The sequence below is a fragment of the Festucalex cinctus genome, chromosome 13, assembly GCF_051991245.1.
Source record: "Festucalex cinctus isolate MCC-2025b chromosome 13, RoL_Fcin_1.0, whole genome shotgun sequence".
NCBI lineage: Eukaryota > Metazoa > Chordata > Actinopteri > Syngnathiformes > Syngnathidae > Festucalex > Festucalex cinctus.
In genome coordinates this window covers 20,239,790-20,259,904 of record NC_135423.1, presented here as the reverse complement: position 1 = coordinate 20,259,904, position 20,115 = coordinate 20,239,790, and the positions used below count along the sequence as shown (strand labels likewise).

The following is a 20,115-nucleotide window of genomic DNA, read 5'->3' as shown; positions in this document are numbered from 1 at the left end:
CTAATTCCAAAATATAGTTAAAATTTCCTAACTTCCTGTTAGGTTTTAGCTTATGGCTACAGAAGACTTTTTTTTTTTTGTAGATCTTTGGCTGTTACATATGCCTCCAATTTTCACAGATGTAGGCGGAAAGTACTATGGAAATGTGTCGTGAAAATTTTGTAGGGGTGTGCTTTGAGGCATTTATTGAAAATCGCACAGTAAGTATTTATGTTGTGCCAGGTTTAATTAGTGTCTTAAACTAAATTTGTTTTTGTTTTTCTTTGGAAAAAAAAATTGTGATATACATACGATTTTACAGCATGTGATCGATAAGTTATAACATTTAGGTGGCCTGCATCGAGGCAGGGAAACTACAGGCCATCTCTTAAAGCATATCCAGTTGAGGGGAAAAAAAAAAAAAAAAGAACGGAGTCAACCTGAAGATTTTCCATGTTGAACAGTGGATGCAAACATTTAATAGCAGGGAGAGAGGAAGAAAAGTAATACATAAACATCTATCCATCATTTTTGTTTTCTTTTATTCCTTGTCTCACAAGGGACACAGGTGAACCGGAGCCCATCGCAGCCAACCCTGGTCGCCAGGCAATCGCAGGCCACAAATCGACAAACTACCACTTACCCTCAGTTTCACGCCTAAGGACAATTTCAAGTCTTTAATTTACCTAACATGCATGCTATTGGAATGTAGGAGAAAGCTGGAGTCCCACAAATAAGCACGGGGGAGAACATGAAAATAGAGGAAATTAAGAGAAAGCTAAGGTGATTTCATTTGTTTTCCAGTTTTTAAACAGCAGTTGGCTGTTCTTCTCAGTATATGAGGAACAGTCATTTTTCAATAGAAAATGATTGTAATGTATTGTGTACTATTGTACGTTTGTATTGGGAAGCTATTCGTGTATTGTATTCCTCTCAATTGTCCATGAGCTCCATCTAGCAAAATGTATCAAGAAATGGATGAGGAATAAAATAAGAAGAAAATGACAGCACCAGGTTATTTTCTAAGACCTAAGAAGGGTGCACCCCTGATTCTAATGCATGTTTCGTGTCACTTTTGTGTGGATCTCCTCTTATCAACCAGCACTTGGCTGAGCCATAGTGGAGAGTACATGATCAAAACACTTCATCCCACACTTACAATTTATTTGGTATTCCTCATGATACTCTATGTACCACTGATTTCTAAATGGGAGCACTGCTAACCTGGATCACACCATAAGCTGAAACTGTGGTGATTTTTGGCTCACATACATATGGTCTTACACTATGCATTACAGTCTATCTATTTACAGTATACATTTGGCATTTCTCCTGTCAAGTTAAACAGTATGATACTTAATAATGCAAGCACAAGCACATACCTGAACTGAACTCTTATGCATCCAGATTCTAGACACACATAGGCATGCTTAAAACATGAAGCGCAGCAAATAAGGCATTAAAACACGTGTGGTACTACTATAAGGTGCTCTAAATTGGTCCCAGTGAGATGAGTGCTCCAAGCACATGGCTGACCTCTTCCACATTAGCAGTGTATCAAAGTACGAGTCTCTGTCACCTAAATCAATAGCTCGTGAGCATCTGGACAACCAACTCTGATGTAGGGAGCTTGTAAAACAGAATGAGTTGACATGATGATGACCTTTTTTTTTTTTTAACAAGTCTTTATTTCGTCTTTAGATCATCTTTGTAAAGCATAATGTGGCCTACGTTGTATCATGATATGTTGAGGACCATTTTAATAGTCTGTGTTACACTGATCGGCTCTTTTACTGGCTCTTATTGGATCCAAATGTACATAGAATTAGCCTCATTTTAGTTTTATATGATATGTCACGTTGTACATAAGTAGCTAATTGAATCATGCAATGTAAAAGTCCTATTTTTTTGTCGTAACACACAGCAGATGTGCATTTACACAAAATGCTATGTAGCCACACAGCAACAGTAAATCTCATTTAATGTCTTCACATACTGTACTTTAAATTAACTACTTACATGATGAACACGTAAATGCCTTTACAGCCATAAGTTAACGGCCCATGTAAATATTGCATTCACTACTTGTGCAATAAAATAAGATCAAACACGACACTTTTAGCAAAGTTCTATTAGAGATTAAGTGCAACATGTATATCCGACCCATAACGCTACATAAATAATCCAAGTAGATTTTCAGCAAGTAGGAACTCATTAAGAATATACTTACCGGTAGTTTCTCAGTGATTGACATGTATAAATGTCTACAAAAGAACACGTAACGGGATCATAACCGTTCTTCTATTATTGCATAGGCATACGTCAGCCAGGAGGAGTGACCGATTAGCTAAAGTGAGCTCGCTAAGTAAATTATAATATCAGTAATGTTATTTGTTTTCCCAAATGAGTCCTGAGATTTGATTTTGACATTTTAGGTCTGCAGAATAAATGTTCTCAAAATTGCATTTTTTCTTTCCAAATCATTTCAGCTTTGCTGAAGACCCTAAAGCCGATTCAGAAATAATATATTTAAAATGAAATTTATATTTGTGTTTTAAATGTGCCTACTGAAAATGTTTCCAGACAAGACAACATTATGCACAATGTGAATTTAAAAATATAATAACACTTGTTTAAAAGAAAACCAAATGTTCATTCAAACTATTGTCATTTTAAAAGTTCTCATTCCTGATTTGCCAACAAATTGGCATTAGATTAACAAAGAGAAGCAGAATGTAGGGGGCAGCTGAAAGGATTTTGATGAGAAAGTAGCAAATAATCTGCTCAACAGGAAAGTTTATCACCTATTTTTGATTTATAATTGTAAATTCCAGTAATAACAATAACAACAAAACCTAATATTTTGTGTAATACTAGTAGCATCCTATTACATGCAAAGTCATATGCTACCAATGTAGCAGTCATGGCTAACATTAGTTTGTTTACAGTGCTAATGCTAGCTCCAGTATTAGCGCTGGTGCTGCTTTTGTTGACGCTAGATATGCGTTCCCTGTGACTATTTCACTTAAGTAAGTGAGTAAGTAACCTTCATTTGTATAGCGCCTCTGAGTAAGTAAGTAACCTTCATTTTTATAGCGCCTTTCACAGGCCAAAGGTCACAAAGGTGGGAGGAATTAGTGAAGTAAGGCTACATTCACATCTTGCTATTAGTTTTAATTAAATTAACGCTGCAAACTGGCCCTTCAACACGATCTTAAACTGTCTCTTATGAACTGAAACTTGTTTTGATGATGTTTTACTAATATTAATCTGCTGTATAACAAGCACCAGCAAATGTTTGTGAAGTCACTCATTTCCATTCCTGAGAATCTAATTCTTGTTGAAATGCCAGTGCAGATGGACAGAATTCTTAAGAGGCCAGCAATGTCTGCAGAGTTTAACTCTTGTGAATTGTGCCAATGTTGACCAATACCAGGTTGGGCCCCGGCCACTTCTGCCCGCTCAAGTCCCTGGCAGCGAGAACAAGGCCTGCTTGTTTGGCAGGGACCTGCTGACAGGAAACATAATGCATTCAAATGCTAATGAGCTGTTGAATACATGTCACCAGCATAGCACCTTGTCCTCCCTAAAGTATATGAATGTCTATATAAGTCAAACACACTGCCATACAGTAAGTGAAGCGCACACACGCACAAACACAGACTGCTCACTGTCTGGTACAGAAGCGCCTGATCGGTCTCATCACCAAGGAGACCAGCACTAAGCGGGCGCCTGGCAGAGACAGACTGCCATTTAGCATTTAGGACCCCACAAAGCTTTCAGGCAGAGAATGGAGGCCTTTTTCAATAAAAGAGAAAATGAAACACAAGGCAATGCATTAGTCACAGAGAGAAATCGGAGAGAATGAATGAGTGTTTGAGAATCGCAATAGAGAGGGAGAAGCGGACAGGTTAGCAACAGATCGACAGGGTAAAACACAGCTGGAAAGACACAAAAGCACGACGAAGGGCAAGAGGAGAAGATTGCTTCTCCTTCACATCACTGACTGAATAACCATTGAGAGTGATTTGTCTACCATAAAACCCCTTTGGAGATTTAAGAGGCATGTGTGAATTTCAACTGACGTCATAAACGAGGGGTTCTATTAATAATCATATCCACCTGAGTCTCCGTCGTGCAGGGGGGAGAAATGCAGTGCAAATTAAGTGCAAAGAACCATTATTTTTGATCTATGCTTATGCAATTTAGGAAAAGAATGAATCCGAGGTTGGAAAAGGAAATTATATGAGAAAACTGTAAATCAACTACACGGCCACTAAAAGCCCCTCTGCCTTGTGAAGAGCAAGTGAAAGATTGAGTAAGTGTTAAATGGGTTAAGCTTGGAGGAAGTTAAGCTATGCCGAAGGCCAGATGTAGAGCTGTTGGGAATACAGACACACTCAACAGATAACCAGGGGTGGATGTTTATCTGTTTTCACATGCTTGCTTGTGTCCAACTAACTTTGCGCCCCTGTTCTCACTGCGTCATCTTCAGCGTTCTAAGCTTTCTGCTCTCCCACATTCAATCACCTGAATAAGACGATAAAACCGTCTTCTGTGAACAGTCAGCTTCCAACATATACTCAGTTGAATTCAAGTTAACCTTCAATATAAAAAGTGCCAACTTTTTTAGCATTTAATGCCAATGGAAACTGCCACTCTGTTACCTTCTTATCAAAGAAGCAACATACATTTGGTAGTCATTATAGAAAATATGGTATCAGAGAGGGGGACATATGCAGAAATCGCATTGTGGGACACAAGTGTGCAACTGCCAATGTGAAGTAAACCTTTTTTGACTGGCAAATACAAATATACTTGCAAATAAGTTTACATGTACTGTATTTGCAAATACGTTTGAATTTAATTGTAATTCTAGCTTAAAAGCTACACATTTTTAGTTTTTTTCCCGTAATGTCGTGGCATGGTTTTTTTTAATAGCATTTGGCTTACATTATACCAATATGTTTGAAAATTAAGCAAACATTATTTATAGGGCTGGGTTTTAAAAATTCAAATAATCCTTATTGAATTGATTTTCAAGCCAAATATGATTCATAAACCATTAATCGATTATTTTATATGGAAAATGCACTCTATAATTACAGGATGTATACCCGTGAACTCTTTCTCAATCAACACCTCTGGGCTTCTGTTAACGCGTGGTGGTGATTTTTTCCTTTTGGTGGCACACAAACAAATGACATTGTTTCTCACAATCAGTAAGTAGGTTGTGTGTCCATCATTCCTATTATTCTTAAGGGATGACAAAGTATTGTATATATGACCCCACGTTTTATTATGCCAATGCAAAGTGGCACTATAGAGACCTTTACGTTCATTTCAAATCCATTTTACAACTGTTTCACCACAATTCTGCTTCACAATAACGGGTAAAGTAGAAGTAGCGTTTTCTGCCGTGGCCATCCGAGACCCACATTCCATTCCCAAATCATCTTCTAAATACAAAGAAATTGCTCTGAAAGGGGACAAAGGCCCATGTTAATAAAGCAGCCCCCCTCCCGAGTACAATGGCGTCATTGATCATTACATGTCATCATTAAAACCCTGTGTTCCGTTTCACAGCTTTAATAAAAGGAAAATGTCAACCGTTTACAGGCCAGACAAGATGGATCATCTGATGTTGTGTCATTGATTATGAGATATGTTTATGAGAGTCTCAAGAGTTCTCCCTGTAAAAACACTCCCCGCCCTTCTCTCTCCTCTCTTCACTCTCATTCTTTCTGTCCATCAATAACAATACCATGCTCGATCATCCTCGCACGCTTTGTGTCATCACATAACAATGGAAGCGATAGCAAAGTGGAATTGCACATGCTTGGCCATAATTACAGTTGTGATGGTGCGCAGACAGTAACAATTTAATAGTCTCTTCGTAATTACCCCAATTGAATAGATGGTAGCTAAATGGATTGTTTGACATTGCACAATCGTGCATGTTTCTGCATGTGTGTGTGCGTGCACGTGTGTAGTAAATAGTAAGGATACAGTAGTTAACAGGAGTCCAGTAATCTGTTTAATAAGTTCATTCATTGTTGTAGATAGTTGAGTATATGCCAAGGAAGAGTCTATTAAAGTTTGGTAAAGATCAGAAATTCACTATTGAAGTAAAAATAGACATTTTCAGACTGCCATCCCCTTAAATTGGCACATTATAAGCGTGACAATGGAGTTGGGATTTAATTGCCTGTGCACTCAACACAGCTGATGCAGGTTGCCTCATAAATGTGGTGATGTCGATACATCAGCGGCAGATGAGTCTCAGGTGTTAAACTGGATACACAACTTGTGAGTGAAAATTCACATTTTGTACCTCATATAAACACATTGAAAAGCAAAACTGGGCGTATAGTGGCACAACGCACTAATTCACAAAGCTATTCGGTTTAAAGTGGGGAAGCTATTTAGACTGAAACGCAAGGCGAGCACCATGACACATAATCCTTACAACACGTACGTTGTTCTCCACCAAAGACACCCAGTGTGAAGCCAAGTAGCACCCGAAAAAAGTTCAAATTAACGTAGCGTATATCAATGAGATTCATGTTAATGTACCTCAATAACATAACATTAGCCCTGTAGAAGCCTCGCGATCTGTTTTGTCTAACGTCAACGTTGTGGCTTCTTTATTTCCAATTGCGACAAGTACTACAGCATTGTTACTCAAGAATCCTTTTTATTTAACCTGGTGGTTTCACCAAAAAATAAAAAATAAATATTCGATGGTAATCTTCTAAAACATAAGCCTCATAACTGGTCATGAGTTTCAGTGCCTCTGGTTGAGCTCCACATGAATGCTCATTACTCAACTCCCTGCAGTGACACTCCAAAACAATGGTGGGCAACCCTCGTGAATCAAATTGGGCTTCAACATTTGTCATTTCTGGCTTAAGCCTATTTCTTATTCAACCATTTTCTATAGCACTTGCCAAAGTTTGACAAAGAACCATTCACACTCTCGTTGACGCCAAAAGACAATTCAGTCTTCTTTCTTTCTTTCTTTTTCTTTCTTTCTTTCTTTCTTTCTTTCTTTCTTTCTTTCTTTCTTTCTTTCTTTCTTTCTTTCTTTCTTTCTTTCTTTCTTTCTTTCTTTCTTTCTTTCTTTAAAAAAAATTGTCCATACATCAACTCTGTTATAGGTGCTTAAAATGTACAAAAGAGGGGAAATGAGGTGGAATCATGTTGTTGTGCCTGTCAATTATTGTACACTCCTCTCATTTCAAAATAAATTCCGAAGGACAACCTTTATCTTGTTTGTAGTGACTATAATGAAAGGATTCAACTTGAGCCACATTGGAATGCAAGCGTAGCCACTAGCCAGTAACAAACAAGAGCGTCAATATTGCAATTCTATTTTGCCCCTCAGAGATTTTGAGACACGCTGGTCTTGGATAACAAGTTATTGAAACCTCAGATTTTCTTCAGAATGAATGGACAAGGATTCAAATGAACATCAATATTGACTTTGTTCTGTCAGTAGTGAAGGAGCACCTCTTATTCTCTGTTCGAAGAAATCCCTGTGTAGTTCCCCCGTTAAAAAAAAAAAAAAAAAGTCGACCTCAGAAAGTGGAATCTATTATAGCTGCACAGTGACATACTAGCACCATATGTTCGTTATAAAGCAGATTATTGGATCAAGACTGTATTTGATGCTTCACACAGCTTTTCTGTATTTTCCTAAGGTGCTTGTGGTGTCTGGAATAACAACTTTGCTATGAAATGCTCTGCTGCTCTCTAACTTCCTTTTGATTGTTGGGAGCATGCACATTGTGATTGGAGGTCAGGCTGAAGTACATACTGTATGTAGCAATCAGATGTGATTGTGGACGCAATTTGAAATCCAATCGACTTTCAGCTGGAGGGGGTTGGGAGATGTTTGTATGACCAAATCTGCTGATAATCTATGTTACTTTTTTTAATGGTATGTAATTTGTAGTTGGATAACCATGGCATTAACAAGCGACTTTCCTTTTTGTATTTCTCTGTGAAGTAAGTTTGAAAAGTAGAAAAGAAATTAAATTAAAATGCAATTGTGTATGCCTATTTGGTACGTAAATAAATACGCAGATTAGCTTAGTTATCATCATACTCAAAATTATGTTTCATAGATCAAATCCAACTTTATTTATATAGCACCTTTCATACATTCGAATGCAACTCAATGTGCTGAACAATTAAAACATCCATAATACAATAAAAAGAAAATGCCCCCCCCCTCCCGCATATCCCTATGATCGTACCCACAGACACACACACAAACCACAACATAGGGGGGGCACAGAAGAACCCTGTGAGGAAAGGCTCTGTACTGCACTGTGCTAACTTGCACTGGTAACACTGGTACAACCAACTTTTTCCCTTTTCTCAGTTGGTGCTATCAACTTTCACAGTTGGTCACACCTTTTTGTACCGTAGATTTGTATTTAAATAAAGATTGACAGAGACTCGGGTTATTAGATTTATAGATCCAATTCTACATGGGACAGCAAAGACAACTATTATTGATTTTTAGAGCATTTTTCATTATTATTACTGTATACTGAAACACACACTACATGTTTAAATTCAATATGGCCTATCAGGATATGCTGTTATTAACAATAGTGCAGGCATAGACAATCTCGCGCTCTTGTGTCTCCATCTATCAGAAAGGATGTGTTCGGGGCAGAGGTGATTTTATCACCGCTCTATTGTCTGTGCGGACTGGACAGATATAAGTGCGCCGAACATGCACGCGGGAGAGCAAAGAGCAACGTTGTATGAGGAGAGCCGCCGGCATTTCCATCCAACGTTATTTTTATTATAATTCATTTTTGTCATCATGTTTTCCCTGTAATCTAGATTCTGTATTTGAATTGTGTGTTAGAGAGTCAAGACATCAGCGTGATCATTTTGATTCAATACACTTAGGTACGTTCACTACATTGCTTCAAAAGAGACATCAAATAGTTTTGATTAGGGGTGTTTAAAAAAAAATCGATTCGGCGATATATCGCGATACTACATCGCGCGATTCTCGAATCGATTCAATAAAAAAAAAAGTTTTGTTTTTTTTTTTGTTTGTTTTTTTTTTAAGAGCTCAGAATTGTTCATTTGGTAGTCTTACCGGTTCAACGTCTTATCATCATTGCCTTTTTTTTTGTGTGTGTGTGTGTGAATCGATTTTTAAACTTCCATTTTTAATGGAAAAATATTCAACAAAACGTCTGACTTCGGGTTAGGATTCACACCTTGAGCATGGAAGAATGTTATATGAACGGAACATTAAGCCTTAATATTTTATTTTAATGCTGTTCAAACATGAAACAGATTACAACCTCTATAAGACTGAAATTTCAGATAAATAAATAATAAATTTTCATATAAATCTTACACTCTACAAGCTTACTGATTAGTATTTTCTAAATTTGAATGAAAAAAAATCGCAACAATCGACTTATAAATTCGTATCGGGATTAATCGGTATCGAATCGAATCGTGACCTGTGAATCGTGATACGAATCGAATCGTCAGGTACTAGGCAATTCACACCCCTAGTTTTGATAGTAAACAAGAAGCTTCTGAATTCATGTCTGCATGTTTTTTCTTTATTTTTATTTTTAGGAATAATGTTTTCTTCTCCTCTCTGGATGCTCGTATTGAACACTTCCACAAGAGTCAAATAATAGACGTCATCAAGAATACCACTCGCGGGATGTAAATTCTCCAGACAATGGCCTGCTCCGTTCACAAATAGAATCAATTGGACATAATGCGGATGTAGTACAGCGGAGATGACAGCTTTCATGCCTGCTAATGCCCAGTCTGACTGATTGATGCTCATGCAGCTGTTTCTTTCACGAAAACGGCCATCATTTACAATGAAACAACCTGGCTAATTAAACAGTATAAATATTTAACCGGCATTTTCACTTTATATATCCCCACCGGCAATGTTAACACAGAAGATGTACAAGTCAAGTCAAGTCAAGTCATCTCGGCATTTGTCTGTGGGAAATATCTGTACAAAACCATGATAGACTATTTTATATGATATTGTCTTCACTGTCAATGAGAGCACAATGATATAGTGTGGAGGTCATAGGATCTGCGTTATCTCTAGGGATGTGCTGAATCAAATCGATACGAGAGTATATCGTTGTGGGTCTCCTTACAATAAACGTATTGATAGAGAGGCATCAGAATCGATATTGCACATTCATTCATAAGGTTTCCCGTTGTGTTTCTGACAGCTGCATCTTGCTGTGCTTTCTACCGGAAGCACCGTTATCATTAAATAAAGAAAACATTTTTACCATCCAGCAATAATAAAAACATTGTTTTGTAATACTTTTTTTTTTGTTTCATAAAAATGCATGTAAAGTAATGGAAAAATATTGTAGTGCTAGAGCGATTTGGTTTTCTCGGGGCTGATATCGATAACGATTATTAGTAGTCAAGGAGGCCAATAACCGATATTTCAAGCCAATAATCATTCGCAGTAAAAGAGAAAATTTTAGCGTAAAAAAAACAAAAAACCTTTAGCCTTTAATATTAAGCATATAAAGAATAGACAGCTTTGTTTACAAATTATAACAAACATTGCAGGGAGCTTACAGGGCCTTCAGCATGTTAAGCTAAATTAAAAACTAAGCAAGTAAATAGTGTGTAAATAGTAAACTTTTCGACTATAAATAAAGTTTTCAAAAATGTCAACATAATTTATTTATTGTGATTATTTAAAAAATAAATAAATAAAGTGTAGGGAGTTCAGTGTCAGCATCATCTTTTATAAAGTGGAAATTTAAATAAATTCCTAAATAAAAAATGCATGAAAAATTGCGAATGTAGCTAATTTGGGGTTTTCGTCAGGGTTCGTAATAAGTTTCAAAAGATCTTCGCAGACAGTGAAAAATTATCTGAATGTGCTCAAAATGTTTTTGCGACAAGTAAAAATTGTCTCTGAACATCTTACAAATCTTTTACACTATTCTAGTACTAATGTTTAGTATCATAAACTATGTAAATTGTTGCCCATTTGGCATCCATTGCAGCCTGGTCATCCTGGAAGGGGGATTGCCACTTCGGCGGCCCCTTCTTAAGGTTTCTTATTTATTTTATTTTTTTTCCCTGATGTTTTTTTTTTTTTTTTGTAGTTTTTCCTTGCCCTTTTGTGGTTTGATCAGAGGATGTCGTTGCTATTTGTCAACTGTGGGCATGTGAAGCCCTTTGAGACTTTTGTGTGATTAAAGGCTATATAAACAAACTTGACTTGACAAATCCTGATGAAAATCCTAAATTCGCTATGTTTCACCACTCAATGAGATACGAGCTTAATCAGTCTTCAGATTCGTAAAAATGTCCGCTTTGCACCTTAAAACATGCAGTTGGAAAGATGAATTATGTAACTATTGTCTAACCAGCTGGATAGGATTGCCAAGGGTTTATTTTTTTATCTTCAAACATCCGGTTTTTGGTTGTGGCTAAAACTGGCAATATTATGACTATTATGTAAACTACTGTGAAATCAATTGGAAACACTATTTAATTGTAATATGACGGTTCAAATTTAGAACAATGCTTTTCACAAAAACAGCTTGTCTTAGTTGTACATCTTGTTTTACAAAAATTAAAGCTTTATTATTATTATTATTTATTTTTTACTTTTTCAGTTCACTTTAATAGTTTCCACTTTGTCGTAAAAGAAATTATTGACTAGCCCAGTTGAAGAGCATTATCCAAGTACTACCCAGTCAACCAACCACTGGAACTAGTCAATACCGTCCAGGGACCTCATGATCCTTTGGAATCAACTGTAATTTACTTGCCAGGGGCTATATATGTGGACTGAGGGACACGGACAATCTGTTGGCACACACGTGTGGGTTTCATGTGTGCCCAGAAGCATTGCCTTCACCATTGATCTGAGCTCATGAATGTGACAATGAAAAACACTGCAACTTTCATTGATACTGCCAGAGATCAACTGGCAGAAACTGACTGTGTGCTGCAATACGTCATTCGGAGTGCTCACAAAAGTCAATTGACATGGATCTTCGTCATACAAACGTTAAGAGGATGTTAAAATAAAATTATTTAAATCATCTCCGCATGCTTAACTGACCCACCTTAACACTGTACGTGCCCAAATGTCGCTTGAGTTACTGATGTGATTTTGAGGTCCCATCTGCAAAGATCCTGTCAAAGCTTCCGAACCAGCAAGGTGTGAACGACATGAGAGATGGCTCTAAATATTTATGAGACCAGAGCGCACACGCATACACACCCACAGCCAATCTCAAGTGATAAGCAGCATCAATCTAAGAGATGATCTCATCTGAATGCAAAGCGTTTCTGCGGGATTGCAGAAATCATCGTTTTCCGATTTTGGTTTAAGACTGATGATGTCGCTGGTTGCTGGTTCTTATCACACACAACAAATAGTCGTCCTCATAGATTTTTAAGCAACAACAAGACTGATTGCGTTTCAAAACGTGGGCCTCTTATGGAGTCTGTCTCCCTAACCAATAACGGCAAATGCAGACAATGTAATAATCAGGTATCATTCAAACTACGTTTACAGGCATGCTCATGACTTTCTCATGTGACACCTGAACAAAAGGTACAACCAAATGAAAACCTCAAATGCCCAAACCTCAGTGACCACGTCAGATGTTTGCCCAAGATGCTTGGCCAACTGCCGAGCAGCCTTTAGGGGCTGCTTGAATGTGTGCTTAAGAGGCTGTATGACGGGGCGACTGCTGCGCTTTCCCTCCTCCAAAGATCTGCCTATCATTTATTCATTCACAGTCCCAGGACGGTTGCTGCCGCCGTCATCTGAGGACCGCGTCGTCTGAAGTTCTCCGCACCTCTGTCGCTCAAAACATACGTACATGCACACACGAACATGCACTTTGCCAACGGTCCCGGCGGTCTTTTAATTTTTTGACAGACTATTTTTAGTGGGAAAAATAATCGAGGTGGAAAGTTCCATCTGTCCAACACTCATGTTCCAGCTGCTCCTTTTTAGCAGCAGGCGGAAAGAGCAGTGGAAAAATGTTACTTATCAGATAAAACTGACACAGAGAGGATTTATTTATCACATGAATTTAGCTTTAGCAGGATTTACTCAGTGAGAGGCACCTTCTAAGTTGGATGCTTTGGAAGAAGGCTTCTTGTTTTGTTTCTTCCACAGAAACAGGGATGATGTAAGAATGTGCGTGCAGCTTGTCACTTCTCCGAGCTCTGGTTCTCTGGTCTCATTTCAACTTACACTTAAAAAGTTACCATTTAAACTTTTTACTCTGCACAGTCTTGACTTGTCTCATCTGCTATCAGTCCACTGCCATTATGGTACTGCTCGATTAGTGATTTATGGCAGGCTGTTTACAAGTGATGGTATCACAAAGTGGACCCGATATTGAATTCTGGGATTAATAGGGTGACCAAACGTCCTCTTTTGCCTGAAAATGTCTACTTTTTAGTTCAGTCTAACCTGGCAATACAATATCAATCTGGGACTGCTCCAAGGTGATTTATTCGGGAAAGGCGGGACAATCTGTACAATACTTCGAGCTGATTGGACGATGTGGCATATTTGTACACATTTGTTTTGACCAATCCTGGGAAAGGATGAAAAATGTTGTTTTCGGTCACGTCTTGGGGGGGGGGAAGAAAAAACATCTTTACCAGCTAGATAAAAATACACAAAGCTCCTCTTGCTGTTTAACATTCAACAAGGAAACGATGAGTAATTCTGCAAGAACAGAATTAATTGCAAAGTCCATTTGTCCATGTTAGGTTTGTTACTTTGTTTTGGGGGGTTTTCCCCCCGGCGTCAATGCTTCCTGGTTTCATCACAGCTTCATGCCCCGCCCTAAACAATGCCTGATTGGTCCGACCTAAAAAAGGTAGACTGCGAACGGATAGCGTTTGTGAACAAATACCACGAGAATTCAACTTGCTGGCAAGGTTATGTCCAGTCGTCCAAGGAAGGTCTTTTAAAAGGTCAGCGTTTTACATATCTCACTTACTAAGTGTTCAAATACGGTCCTGAGGAGTAACAGTTGCCCAAAGCTTTAGCTTTTAAGTATAATTTAAGGACGGGCCAAGTGTCTTCTTTTTTTTTGTAAATTAAAATATGGTCAACCTAGGTATTGGTCCAAGTCAGACCACGTCCAGGTCTTACATTAGATATCAGTCCGATACAGATCCTTTAATAAAAGTGTGAAACAAATGAGGAACATTATTTTAACTGACTTATGTACACTAACCCAAGGCTTGAAATAAGTTGTTTTGCGCTGCAGTTTAAAATTAACATTTTGCCGCTCATCAAAACACATTTAAGGGCAAACCTGGGAACCAACCACTGATACAACTTTCAAAAGAGAGTGCACGAAGAACCACCAAGACATCCCAAAAAGCTTTGCTAAACTCGTGTCACCTACCATAGGTAGTCGTCGGCAGACAAGATAAGCGCTAGCTGAGCTACTTAGGCATTCGCAGCTGGCCAACAGCTTTAGCTGGCTACAGTTGCGCCTAAACACGTTGCAGAATCCTAAGTCAGTAATCATCCCAGTGTGGCGGTGATTTCTTAAGTGTCATATTCACGAAGGGATAACAATAAAATATGGCGAAGTCATGCTAATTTCTAAGCTAACCTAAAACTGACATGGCTAACACAAATAAGACAAATAAGTGCTTGGGTGATCCATGACACTTTTCAGACGTCTGCCTACAAATTTTAACATCAAAATGGTCGGCAAATTACTTACTCACGTTCAGAACCGGAACCAGACAGGAATTAGCTTCCGTTATGGTGTTTGTATGGTGTTTGTTTGTTTGTTTGTTTGTTTGTTTGTTTGTTTGTTTGTTTGAATCTAGCTTTTCTTCTATACAAGGAAATACATGATGAAAATTTAAGAAATAAAAACTGCTGATTCCAGAAAAAAAGAAAAGTGTTCATTTTGTCATATTTACATTGTTTAATAAAACCCTTGTTTCACACCCCCTGGGATTTTCCACAAGAAAGTTGCTCTACAAATGAAGTCATTGATTCGCAAACTGCTCCGCAAAGGAAAAAAAATGTTTTATTTTGAGCATTGCTAAGTTATACTGTATGACAACTAATTAACAAATTAACACTTTCTTCATGACTTCTCTCTCCCCTGGTAAAATCACCATCAAGTGTATCAGTGGAAAGCAGTACTGTATTAGTTTGACAGTTGGAAATTTGTTACGAAACACAACACTGTTCACTCAGCTTTATCCATATGTTTTTTTGTTTTTTTGTTTTTTTTTATGCACTATTTATGATCTTCTGCTTTGTTCCGCACCAGAGAACCAAATTACACGTGTGAGCACAGCCTAAAAATGGAAAGCAGGCACATGATTTGCTCTATTAACATTCTCACACAATGTTCATGCTTTCATAATACTTCATATGTCCCCTAAACCAAACAAAATTGTGATGTAAAGTGCAGCTCATCACTACATTCTATAGAAGTATTTAGTATCCTGCATGAATTTGAGTGACAGATTGATCAAAAGTGACCAGGCGAGATGTGTCTTGTCAAACTTTGAAAGGTTATAAAGTTCACAAAGAAAGTGCAAATTCAGCTTGATGTCAGTATGCATGGCCCTGAATGCCAAAGAGCTCGACAAACACACCGAGTTGTTGTATAAACACGCGGACAATGTCATGTGCGCTGTTGGATAATCTCAACATTTCCGTGAAAATTCTAATTGCTCGGCGGGATGTAGTTGAAAAGTTCAAAGCCACCACCACCCCTTTAATTGAATGTGTTCAATTGATTGAAGCTCAATGTTGGTTCTGCCCGCGCCCCTTGAGGGTTGTTCTGGGTAAAACAGTAAGCCTGGGTACAAGCACAGAGCAGCTCTGTGCTGCTATCGCCATGAGGGGTTCATTGTGACAGTAGCTGAACCAATCAGTTAAGAGCATAGAGCCTCCGCTGTTTCTTGTTTTGACAAGGCTGGAAACTTCCCTTCAGAAGGCCTAAAACAACAACAAATTTTTCAAGACTTAAGCGAGAGCTAATAGTGTTTTCCCATTTTAAAATGAAATGTTTCTGAGATGTTTTGGTCAAAATACCATAAGAATCAGAAATTACAGCCCACTTATCACCCTATCTATGCAGGGCAGTTGAAATGAGCCTTTTTCAGGGAGCCACGGTCATTTCAGCAGTGCTGTAAATGAAAAAAACACATTTATCTGGGATTTGTGGGGTAGTGCTGACAACCTGCTCATAATGCCGAGTTACCACTAATTTGAAGTCAAGATCACAAAATACCGAACAAACTATCCAGTGTCTGCTGAGTTTGCTGACATAATCAGATGATCAATCTACGGATAAATTGTGACATGCAAAGCGTTGAGGTCAGTACACACAGCCTAAACAAGCAACGACAATCAATACACTGGAATTTATTTATAGACACACTTGTGACTCCCCACTGAGACGCGAAAAGAGTGAAGAGGAGGAGGAAGAACTGTCCCTCAAACCGCTTGTGTTGATTTTCAATCAGTGGCCTTGAAAACTTGCATTCGGACACGGATGGACTGGAAGGACGAAAAGTGGCTACAGTAGTCTTTTTAATCTAAACCATTTTGTTACACAATAGCCCAGACTGAACCAATCTAACAAGCTTAGTGTGTGTGTGTACATCTGTGCGTGTGTGTGCGCGAGAGAGAAAGCGAGAGGAAGAACCTGGGTAAAAGTGAGTACACACCCTCTGCAGAGGAGTACGGCAAAATAAGTGAACAGCCAAGCGGAACACTTCGACAATCACAACTAAATTCAATCTAACACCAAGCCTGTCACATCTAAATTGACAGGCCGTGTCTGCGCGGCGTGTGTGTTTATATTGGAAAATCTGAGTTGGGACATGGTCAGCACTTTAGGCACCATTTTGTATTGCTATTCTTTAAAAAAAAGATGACTTGCCTTTTTTAGGAGTGATTATTATATTTGGAGATTGTCATCCATGCTAGTATGTATTCTAAACAAGTTGCTCAACTTGGCATTGCAAATCATAGGACACTGACTCCCATCACGCAACTCAACTCTATACACAACTCTATAGAGCAATTTAAAACAACCACTGCTGTTTTCTTAAGATAGAACGCAGGGGCAGCATAAGAGCAGAGATCCTGTAAACAAACCCTGCGGAACACCGTACTTTCCGTTCGTTATACATAAGAATTCATATAGCACATATCCGTGCAACCACTTTTTTTCCCCCTGCAACATAGTATGAAGGGATTACAATAATAAAGTATTTACACAACATACCATCACAAACAGCCACAGGTCGACTACTGTGTGCATTAAATTCCCTGCAGCAGATAGGGCAAGCAATGTAGGGTAATCACCTATAGCCAATGATGGCCAAGCGGGGCATATTCTCTTAACTACCAGGAAAAAAAAAATTGTCCAATAATGTTTATTTTGATATTCCCCGATCTTTGTGAAGTAACTGGAATACTGCATAAGAAATTTTTGAGAAACAAAAAAGTCTTTTATTTTTAAGCTATGTGTCCACTACAGTGGACATTCTTTTAAACTTAAATGCTAGGCTCAAATACAGTTAAAATAATTCAAACAATACTTTAATGTGTTCTTAAGAGTCTTATAGAACACAACAACAACAATATTTAAACATTTAACAACATTTAAAGCCTAAATTTGTTCAATAAAAAGTGTTATACTCTTACATTTGATCTTCCCTAAAAAGTGCTTGCACTGAGGGAAGCTATTTTCTTTTATGATGCACTCAAAGGTAGCAAAGCCCCACCCCTACACATTTAGTATCATTGGAAAGCTCTGAATTATCTAATTCAATTGTATGCACTGGGTGGGAGATACTCAGGTTTAAAAAGGTCCACTACAGAGGGCAAATTTGAATTTCTGGTAGTCAGGAGGTTACCATCACGTATCATTTGAGACTGACTCATCGAACCCCTGTGGGTCGGTCACACACTGAGCTAGTCAGATAAGCACCAAGTTTTCATCATTTGGAGTGTGTTTTAAGTACATGTTCGTCATTATCATTTCATATTTTCAACAATTGCAGGCATCAATAGAGCCTAGTAAGTAGTGTTAAGTACTTTCAAAATGTTAAATAATGCAGGAGTATTTCCGTTCAAAAACATTAGTTAGATTTTAATTCAAAAGATCAGTGTCTATCAGACATAATAAAGTCTACCTCGCTGTGCTTTCACGCTTGCTTGCTTGCTTGCCTGCGTTCAATGACAACACCTGACAAGTGAAGTAAGCTAAATCAACAAATGTGTGTAGGCCACACTCACTCACGCACACGCGCACACGTTGTGCTGCCTGGTCAGCGGGTTTGTTGTTAATCGGGTGGATTACCAGCGCAGCCTAACCACCCCGGCCTTTAGTGTTTATTTCAAAACACACACACACACGCACGCACCCACTTCGCGTATCTGCAACAGTTGCGTTGCGTGGGTGAGAGAGTCAGACAAGCGCACGCGCGCATGGGATAAAACGTGCACAGTCGAAAGTGCCGCGGACAGAGATGCTTGCACGCTGAGGAAACGTCATTTGAAATCGGTGCTTTAGTTTGGTGGAAATGTGGGGATTTGACTGCCGGGTAAGATAAGTATTAAGGGGGATAGAGAGGGAGGGGTGGGGATGGTGGATCAAAGAGCTGTGTGGCACGCGCCCAATGCTACACTTCCACATGCTTTCTTTATTTTTTTTTATATAAATAATCTACGCGATAGCAAATTAGTCTTATTATTATTATTATTATTATTATTATTATTATTATTACTACTATTATTATTACTACAGGAAAAGTATTAAGTACGCTCAGATAGTGTGCCATGTGTTGCTAGCTATTGTATAGGCTACGTTTGTTACGTAATTAGTGTTCCTTTGATTCTTTGATGCTTTGTAATAAAGTTCTTAGGCTTCTTCCAAAAACTCAAATGAGGCAGGTAGTGTTTCCTCCAACATTATCTTTTTGTAGTGCTGTGTGGTACCAACCATTCTGTCAGCAAAAAAAAAAAGTTACAAATGGAAGAAGACTCACCCTCCATGCAGAAAACGACCATCCAAGCTATCCATAGGTCCGAGTTATGAAACTTCACCATTGTTCCGCGTTGTTCGGTTCTTTTGCTCCGCTCAGTTCCCTTGGAGAAAACTCGTCCTTGTAATGGCATGTGACATGGAACAAGTGGAATTTTACGCAGCGCGCACCAGCCACTTCGTTAGTCCAAAACAAAGTGAAATGTTCATACGCGTGGTCCAAAAGGAACCCCAATGCATGTCCGGTCCGGTCCGGGTCACCGGCCGCTGTCTCCCGTGTTGGCGCGTCTCAGCCCCCCCGATGCCCGTCCTTTGGGTAAGCGGATCAGTCCAAGTCTTCTGTGAAATTGTGACGCCAACCCGTCAGGTTAGTTCGGGCTGGTGGAAAGTCCCAGTTGGACCGAGGCGAACTTCTCCACGTGTCTGAACGCGACTTAGAAACCCGTCCAAAACTGAGCGTGTCCGCACCGCCTTGGTGAATGTCTCCAACGCGTCCTGTGGCGCTCCATGCTTCCTCGCTTGATCTGCAGCGGTTCAGTGGATGGGTAGTAACAGGTAATTCAAAGGACCTCGGCTTCCGGTTGAAGTTATTCAAAATAAAACTGAGTTATGTTACCAGTTGGTGGGGAAGATAACATATTCAAAAGTGTGGCCATTCATGCGTAGACTTAGATTGTCATATGCTTTATCTGATCACCCGTACACACTAACAAAAGCACCAACTTTGTCTTTTGCGTTGTACTTTATTTGGTAATCTGTTCAACATCCGGTAAATAGTCGAATGTTTCTGTGAACTTGACAAGCCTCTGTGGCAGATGATTGGAAAGCGGCTTGAGTCCGGCTGTTGCTGGGAGACCGTTGACGCCAGGAAGGGAGGAAAAAGTACCCGCGCCCCCTTGTGGCACGTTAATAGATCGACAGAAGAAAAGAAAAACATCCAATTCTTTCGACATTTAATGTTATGAGGACATCTTCAACATTTTTTGATTCACTGCACGCTCTCATCTTCCTCTTTTTCTAATCAGTTAATTACTTGCATACTTTTAAAATGGGGAGAAAA

At 38.8% G+C, this 20,115-nt stretch overlaps 1 protein-coding gene across 1 annotated transcript in view; it reads right to left on the bottom strand.

The window, feature by feature from the left end:
* Positions 1-19,588, bottom strand: part of igsf11 (immunoglobulin superfamily member 11) — a 110,308-nt gene extending 90,720 nt beyond the window's left edge. The window contains exon 1 of the mRNA XM_077540896.1: positions 19,060-19,588. Within this exon, the coding sequence (XP_077397022.1) occupies positions 19,060-19,189 (130 nt within the window). The 5' untranslated portion in view covers positions 19,190-19,588. The remainder of the gene's footprint in view (positions 1-19,059) is intronic.
* Between the last annotated feature and the right edge of the window lie 527 nt (positions 19,589-20,115).